The sequence below is a fragment of the Corythoichthys intestinalis genome, chromosome 16 (genome assembly GCF_030265065.1).
Source record: "Corythoichthys intestinalis isolate RoL2023-P3 chromosome 16, ASM3026506v1, whole genome shotgun sequence".
NCBI lineage: Eukaryota > Metazoa > Chordata > Actinopteri > Syngnathiformes > Syngnathidae > Corythoichthys > Corythoichthys intestinalis.
The window spans coordinates 46,556,053-46,565,430 of NC_080410.1; the positions used below are offsets into that span (position 1 = coordinate 46,556,053).

Consider the following 9,378-nt stretch of genomic DNA (forward strand, 5'->3'; position numbering starts at 1 on the left):
TGTTGACAGCAGGTGGCAGAAGAGGTTGACCGTCTCCCCCAAGGGAGCAGCGATGGGCAAATGAAGCTTCTTCAAGTAAAGCTTTGCAGCCAATTGGTTCAAAGCTTCATATTGGTTCATTTGGTCTCATGACAGTCGTATGATGCCGCTGTCAAATAAAGCGTTACCGGTTTATATATTTTGGTTTAAATATCCTATAATATAGGGCTGTCAAAATTATCGCGTTAACGGGCGGTAATTAATTTTTTTAATTAACCACGTGAAAATATTTGACGCAGTTAACGAACATGCTCCGCTCAAACAGAATAAAATGACAGCAGTGTAATGTCCGCTTGTTACTCGTTTTTTGGTGTTTGGCGCCCTCTGCTGGCGCTTGGGCCCAAATGATTTTATGGGCTTCAGCACAATGAGTGAGCATGGTGTAATTATTGATATCAACAATGGCGAGCTACTAGTTTATTTTTTGATTGAAAATTTTATAAATTTGAATAAAACGAAAACATTAAGAGGGGTTTCAACATTAAATTTCTATAACTTGTACTAACATTTATCTTTTTAGAACTACAAGTCTTTCTATCCATGGATCGCTTTAAGAGAATGTTAATTATGGTAATGCCATCTTGTTGATTTATTGTTATAATAAACAAATACAGTACTTACAGTATGTACCATATGTTGAATATATATATCCGTCTTGTGTCTTATCTTTCCATTCCAACAATAATTTACAGAAAAATATGGCATATTTTAAAGATGGTTTGAACTGCAATTAATTACGATTAGTGTTGTTCCGATCATGTTTTTTTGCTACCGATCCGATCCCGATCGTTTTAGTTTGAGTATCTGCCGATCGCGATATTTCCCGATCCGATTGCTTTTTTTTTGCTCCCGATTCAATTCCAATCATTCCCGATAATTTTTCCCGATCATATACATTTTGGCAATGCATTAAGAAAAAAATGACTAAAACTCGGACGAATTTATACATTCAACATACAGTACATAAGTACTGTATTTGTTTATTATGACAATAAATCCTCAAGATGGCATTTACATTATTCATATTCTTTCTGTGAGAGGGATCCACCGATAGAAAGACTTGTAATTCTTAAAGGTTAAATGTGACTTTGTATATTGTGACTAAATATTGCCATCTAGGGTATTTGTTGAGCTTTCAGTAAATGATACTGCAGCCAATTAACTTCTGCCCAAATGCATGATGGGAAGTGCAACCATGACTCTGCGTTATGCTACCAATTGATAAATCTTCTCTGCGTTGGGAAGTAACATAGGGTGTTAAGAAAAAGATCAGTTACAAACTTTCTTCCCCACATTGCTTCCCACAAAATTTGTAATCGTAGTGAGAGGGATTGTAAGGCTTTAGCCAATTAAAAAAAGGCTCCAGAGGCTGCCAAAATTCACTCTACTCATTTTACGCTGCCTTTTAGCTCTCTATATAGGTAAAACGGCGCCATTACAGATTGAACGCGTCAACGCGTGAGTGGGTCGTGCAGCGCATGCAATAATAGAGTTAAATATTTAAACTAGGGCTGTCAAACGATTGAAAATTTTAATCAAGTTAATTACAGCTTAAAAATTAATTAATCGTAACTAATCGCAATTAATCGCAATTCAAACCATCTATAAAATATGCCATATTTTTCTGTAAAGTATTGTTGGAATGGAAAAATAAGACACACGATGGATGTATACATTCAAAATACAGTACATAAGGACTATTTGTTTATTATAACAATAAATCAACAAGATGGCATTAACATTAACGTTCTGTTAAAGCGATCCATGGATAGAAAGACTTGTAGTTCTCAAAAGAAAAATGTTAGTACAAGTTACAGAAATTTTATATTAAAGCCCCTCTTAATGTTTTTGTTTTAATAAAATTTGTAAAATTTTCAATCAAAAAAATAAACTAGCAGCCCGCCATTGTTGATGTCAATAATTACTTACACAATGCTCCTGGGTGCTGAAGCCTATAAAATCAGTCGCACCCAAGCGCCAGCAGAGGGTGGCAAAACTCCATAAAACACAATTAACAAGCAGTTCACTGTACTGTCATTTAACTCTATCTGAGCGGGGGGAGTGCGTTAATTGCGTCAAATATTTTGTGATTAATTTTAAAAATTAATTAACACCCGTTAACGCGATCATTTTGACAGCCCTAATTTTAACGTGATACATTTTTAAAAATATTAATTACCGCCGTTATCGGGATAAATTAGATAACCCTACCTTAGGCCTAAACTAAAGACTCTGGATGAGTGTAGCATATTATGTCTGTAACGTTAAATACAATTAGAAAACGATTTAATTAAAAAGAATATATATATATTAAAAAAAGGCATGTCCGATATTTTTTTGCCGATTCCGATACTTTGAAAATGACGTGATCGGATCCCGATCGATCGGGACATCTCTAGTTACCGGTTAATATATTTTGGTTTAAATATCCTATAATACAGTGAGGACAGCTGCGGCTTATAGTCCAGTGCGGCTAATCTCTGAACAAATCCCATTTTCATGTCACATTTGGTGGATGGTGGCTTATATTCAGGTCTGCCTTATAGTGCAAAAATTACGGTACATCTTGATGATGTCATTATCTTTCTATGTAGATTGGATCCAGGCAGTGCAGGCCCTGATGATCCTGGCCGTGCTCTTCTGCTTCTTCTCGCTGGTGGCGTTCGTGTTCCAGTTGTTCAAACTAGTGAAAGGCGGACGCTTCTTCTTCACCGCCATCTTCCAGATTTTGGCCAGTGAGTACGGGCGGCGTGCGCTGAGGAATCTCGCAGATTAAGTCACCTTTCCCGACAATCCCCAGGTCTGTTCGTGATGTGCGGCGCCATCATCTACACGGTGATGAGAACGGACGACGTGCCCGAGTCGCAGTTCGGCTACGCCTACGTGCTGGCCTGGGTGGCGTTCCCTCTCAGCCTCATTAGTGGTCTCATTTACATCGTGCTGAGGAAGAAGGAATAATGGCGGCGGAGGAGAGGAATGCGGAAGAGGAAGCGAGGAGGAGGTAGAAGAGGAGGCGTCGCACTGTGCCTACTGCCCACAGACCAACAACAAACAGACTGACATCACCGAAGCGCAATGAGAACTTGGCTTCGCTTTCCAGAGTACAAAGATGTACATAGCGTCTGTGGTTTTTAGACATATTTATAGCATTTTTACATTACGTGTTGTACATAGTGTTTTTAACATTGTCTTCCCGGAGTGTGTGTGTTTTTCACACGTCATGCAGCTGTGCCAAAGAAGTTTCGCTTTGTCCGCCAAGATATTCAGCTTAATCTTTTTTGTGTGTTTTTTTTTTTAAATGCTTTGAATAATGTGCCTTAGCTTTGAAAAAGTGTACTTCCCGAAGGAACGCATAGCAATTACATCATGAAGTGTCTTGTTTATTTTTTTTTTTTTGTGTTAGTTTTGATAAAACGGTGCTTTTTATTGTTACTATTCTTAAAAATGTATAGTCTCTTTCGTGTCGGTGTAGCTACTTTGCAAATGTGTCATGACACGCGATTTATTCGCTCCGTGTAAGCACGAAGTTTCAAGTCTTGTCAGTATTCTTCTTAATAAACATTCACTTGATTAGAAACACACATTCTTCTTGGTTCAAAGAGTGATGCTGTCTTAAATGTTTTAGTAAATTTAAGAAAAATCAACTTAAACCTTAACCATAGACTTCATAATGTAGATTCACAGGGGGGCCTATCTCCGTCAAAGCTGACACAGTGGAAACACAGACAAAGAGCTTTTTCCGTTGAAAATTCTTGTGTATAAATGCTTAAATCCCTGAATTCTTTATAGAAATGGACATAAAACATTCTTGATTCATGGTTAAAAGCAAAAAAACGTGCAGGTAGCATTTATTTTACGTAAATATTGCGAACTATGAAGCTAGTCAGTAAGGAAATTAGCGGCCGCCATATGTTAACAAAGAGCTTTTTCCATTGAAAATTCTTGTGAATAAATGCTTCCGGGTTAACTGATTGCAGACATGGGCTTGTCAGCGTCAATCTTGGTCCGTCATTTGCATGACGCACGCGTTGGGCTTCCGGGATAAGAAGGCGTCATGTATCTCGGTATTTTATCATAGTGTTATTGTGGTCTGAATTGAAATTTTTTAGGGTTAGTTTTTGTGTCATCGTTTTGGGAAAATATGGTCATCTATTAGGTTATAGCACTGTTTAATAATAACAGTTCATAAGATGAGGAAAGCTGAGAAAGAAAAAAAAAAAAAAATATATATATATATATATAGCTGAGAATCATTAATTGATGTCTAATATTTAGTTTAAAGAGAAAAAAATCATTCTCTCACATATTTTAAACTTTTAAACAAATGACGTACCAATGAAAAAAATGGCGTCTGTAAAAAAGTCACCGATATCTACCTCTTAACTATCGCTTAATTGTATTTTTTTGTTACTGTCGTACTTTCTCCGATATGTTAGATGATAAATAATCAATACAAACAAAGAAAAATTGGAAGAAAAAAAACGTTTAAAGGGGTAAATATATATATATATATATATATATATATATATATATATATATATATATATGTATGTGTATATGTATATATATATATATATATATATATATATAAACCGTCAGGCAATGTAAGCAGTTACTCACAATGTTACTCATTACGTGATTATCCTTGTCAATTTTTTTTTTTTTTTTTTTTACTTCTACAAGTAAATTTTTCGACGACGACTTTTACTTGAGTAAAATTATATTGAAGTAACGTTACTCTTACTTGAGTAAAATTTTTGGCTACTCCACCCACATCTGATTATAATTGTTCATATTTGTGACTGACGTAAACATGTAGTTCACCTTGGCGTAGTTCTTACTTTTGACACTTGATGTCGCTGTTTTCACAGAAGACAGGTGCCATCAAAGAAAAACATGAAGAAGAGCAGAGGCGTCCTGTTAGCAATTATTGTCCAAAATCGATGATTATCGCTGGTATGTTTACCTTTTTAAGTGTACAAACATCGTTTTTTTTTGTTTTTGTTTTTTTTTATAGTGTTGATTGGACGACAACAGTTGGATTTAAAGCAGAGCGGCCTCGATTTATAGACGTTTTTAGAAGTTTTAAAGGAACTGGGCAACTGGTAAGTAGTAAAAGAACTTTTTTTTTTTTTTTTTTTTAAATCGTCATCCTTAAACCTATGTTGTTTTTATTTCGTTTGAATAAAAAACAAACAAAACAAACAAAAAAAACCCCCGCTTTAAATCAGTTTGAAACTAGTTGCAAAATCCGAGTTAAAGACGGAAATCCATCGTGAACCGAGGACCTTGCTTTATAATCCTCCTTTTTACACGTAATGAGGCGTTTTAGCCACTAGAGAGTGCCAACAACTTATATTTACTCATAATTAACCCTGAGCTATTTTTGAAACTTGATTAACCAAATATTTTAAAGAAAAAAACAGGTTTTACAAGTTTTCAACTCTCATATCCATATCCATTCTAAAACATTTTACATATTCCCACAACGGGTTTCCTGTTGAAAACGCACAATAACACTGAAGTAAAATGACATTAATCTCCTCTCTCTGGCGCTCACAAGTTGGCATCAGCGTGGATTATTGAAAGAGGATTCTGCCTGTGATCAAAAGCACTTTTTAGATGTGTTACACTTTTGAGCATCACAGACAAACTTGGAGAGTTTTGAGCTATGGAACAAAATTAGATGCAAGGCTGAATTAAGTGTGAAGAAATAGGAATACATTGAAGGTAACCATGATGATGTTGCAAGGCCATTGATGGCGATAAACGCTCCATCCAATTGGACGTCTATCGCCGTCAATGGCAGTCAGTGTTTTCATTCAAACAAATAGTAGTTTCCTCCCCTGCATCCAAAGCAGAACTATCCCCTTTTTCTGTCTCCGACAGTCACGAGATAAATAAATAAAATCGGAGAGAAGCAAGATAAACACGGCGACTTCCCATCAGCCATCTGTGCACACACGATGCTGCGTTTTCCACAAGCTCACTGTAGGCTGCTTGCACGCCTCACCTCTCTTGCGTGCACACCTAAAAGGAGCAGCCCATAACATATTGGCTGTGTCAGGAAAACTCTAGAGAACCATAATGGCCTCACGGCTCCATTTCAAACGTAGTTAACCTTAAGAGTTATTTATCACTTGGAGGGTCACCGGGGGGCACTCAGCATTTACTGCTGGGACGTGCACAATGGGGGTGCGCGGCGAAGAGATGGAGAGGCTGCTTGGTTAGCTACAATTCATAACGATAGTTATTTTTAGAGCTGAAACAATTACTCAAATAATTCGAGTACGCTATGGCCCGGATATAAGACGACCCTGATTATAAGACGACCCCCTCTTTTTCAAGACTCAAGTTTGAAAAAAGACTTTTTGAACACCAAATTATTTTTTATACTGAAAATAATTACAGTACATCTGAAACAAATGTTTATAACAATATATTTGAGAGAAAAAGCATGTTATTTTGCCTCATTCAAATCCTAATATCTGAACATTTAAATATGTAAACTAAAGTGCAATCACATTTGTAAATGAATGGCTTCTAGTTTTTGAAATGTAAATAAACCTAAATCTATTGTGATAAAACAACAAAATTGCAATAACTGCACTAACCATCAAAGTGAGGTCTAACTTTAACTGTAGTCTCGAAACAAATCTGAATAAGGAAAAACATTGCAACAAAATAATGCAAACTGGGTCAACTTGAGAGTAGCTGAGATCTGTCATGACAGAACATTACTCAAGTTCAGCATTCGTTTCAATGACATCTGGCGCCATCTAGCTTCGTGAATGGGTATAATGTCTAGATCAGGCATGTCCAAAGTCCGGCCCGGGGGCCAAACGCGGCCCCTGGTCAAATTTCATCCGGCCCCCAGCCTCTGTCATAAAATCAGCAGTACTGCTACCATCATATGAAGTAGCTTACACACTAAATGCTGCTCCTCATTTACCCACTAAAAGGCAGCAGCACTTTCAACCACGTTACCCCATGTGACCCTTAACTCCCAATTTTCTAAAATGGTGACAATCAACACAAAAAAGAAAGTTGACTGTGACGGCCGACGCTTCAGGGATAGGTGGAAATTGGACTATTTCTTCACTAAAATACGCAACAACTGTGTCTGCCTCATTTGCAAACAGACAGTCGCTGTTTTTAAAGAGTTCAATGTGAGGCGATATTACCAAACAAGAGACGCCGACATGTACAACAAGATTACAGGGAAGATACATAGCGAGAAATTAAAGCAACTTGAAGCTAGTTTAATTTCACAGCAGCAGTATTTCGCAAGAACCTGAGAATCGAAAGAGAATACCACAAAGGCTAGTTGCGAGATTGTTGATATTATTAATTAAAAACAATAATAAAGCAAATGTGACACACAGAATGACCACAGGGTCATAACATTGCTAAAATTTGCTCAAATATATCGTTCTACGTAAACGACGTCAACCAAGGTCGGCCCCCCACATTTTTACCACAACAAATCTGGCCCCCTTTGCAAAAAGTTTGGACACCCCTGGTCTAGATCCTGAAAAAAAGAAGACTCACACTTGTTTCAGTCTTATTTCAATGCAAAAAACACCGCCTTATATTCGGGCCAATACGGTAATAGAGTTCATTTATTTTCCCCTCAAAATAACTCAAAACATAGCCATTTATATCTAAACCCCTGGCAACAAAAGTGAGTACACCCCTTAGAAACTACATCCCTTCATGTTCAAATTGAGTACTGCTTGTTATTTTCCCTCCAAAATGTCATGTGACTCGCTACAGGAGTGCTTTCAGCATTGCTGCAGAGATTGAAGAGGTGGGGGTCATTTTCCAACACCATGCTTGACTGTAGGCATGACACACTTATCTTTGTACTACTCACCTGGTCGCCACCACTCATGCTTGAGACCATCGGAACCAAATAAATTAATCTTCGTCATAGGGCATGGTTCCAATAACTGTTTGTGGGCTTTCTTAGGCGCTTTCGCACTGTAGGAATTTGAGTACTTGGCTCCTTTAACTATCCCGCCCTCCTGTAGTTCGAGGAGCTATCCTTTGCGAAGCAGTCATGTTCGCACATGGGGTACTACACCCAATTTGACCTGCTGTGACGTTTTAGTCTGCGCCAGTGACGCATTATTTACTCGCCAGTCGCCACACCAAGCAGCGGCGCATAAGCTAAACGGAAGACAACGAAATGGAGACCGTTGAAGACACCGCAGCAATTCTTGCATGTTTGAAGGGAATCGTTTCCATCAGCGAGCAATCCCAGCGTCTAACGACGAGACTGGTAGCGCACATTAAAAGACAACAGAGCCAAAGGCAAGCAATGTTTCTTCGTTTCATGGAGACCGAAAGGGTAGCAGACGACCGTAGAAGACAAAGGAGGCTACGGGTAAGTGTAAAACAATGTATTTGACGTGTTTACTAAGGATGTAAGTGTTCACGTGATGCGCGAAAAGTAAGGGGCGTGTTTGCGCTGATTTCAGCGAATCACCAAAGAGCTACGTAATATCGTTCCTGCGGCCCCGCGGAAAGTACTCACTTCAGAGTCGGCGCTAAAATGTAGCTCGGAAGACGAGGTCCGCGTCCTAGGTTCCTACATATCCGAACACACAAAATGACGTCATCCACCCCCAAAAGGGTCGAGGAACTGCGTATAGTTACAACAGTGCGAAAGCGCCTCTTGTGTACCGTCTTCAGAAAAGGCTTCTTCCTGGGGTGATAGCCATGCACACCAATTTGATTAGAGTGCGGTGTATGGTCTGAGCCCTAACAGGCTGACCCCCCACCTCTTCAATCTCTGCAGCAATGCTGACAGCACTCCTGTAACGAGTCACATGACATTTTGGAGGGAAAGTGACAAGCAGTACTCAATTTGGGCATTTAGGGATGTACGTAATTCCCATGCGGTGTACTCTCTTTTGTTGCCAGGGGTTTAGATATTAATGGCTATATTTTGAGTTACTTTGGGGGGGAAATAAATGAACTCTATTATGTAAGCTGCGCACTGACTACTTTTCATGTCTTCAAAGTGTAATTTTGTCAGTGTTGTCCCATGAAAAGATATACTTCAATATCTGCAGAAATGCGAGGGGTGTACTCACTTTTGTGATACAATTTACGTACAGGAAGAAGACAGAGGCGGCGGATATATTTGATTTCAACCATGCATTAATATACAGTAGAAGTAACATAATGACAAAGTAGCCAACAAGAGCGAAGAGAAAGGCACCGGGCAAAATGTCATGCTTAGAGCTGGTGAAATTAAATGATTCCCCGAGGCGGAGAAAAATCCTCTATCAATTTTTAAAATGCAGTATCATTTTGGCCGTAGTATTTTTT

The 9,378-nt window shown here is 38.4% G+C and overlaps 1 protein-coding gene across 2 annotated transcripts in view; it reads left to right on the forward strand.

Annotated features, from left to right (window-relative positions):
* LOC130904892 (peripheral myelin protein 22-like) overlaps positions 1-3,620 on the forward strand; it is a 39,401-nt gene extending 35,781 nt beyond the window's left edge. For both annotated transcript variants that reach the window (XM_057817990.1, XM_057817989.1), the window contains exons 4-5: positions 2,634-2,774; positions 2,840-3,620. In XM_057817990.1, coding sequence (XP_057673973.1) covers positions 2,634-2,774; positions 2,840-2,997 — 299 coding nt within the window. In that variant the 3' untranslated portion in view covers positions 2,998-3,620. The remainder of the gene's footprint in view (positions 1-2,633; positions 2,775-2,839) is intronic.
* The last annotated feature ends 5,758 nt before the right edge of the window (positions 3,621-9,378 follow it).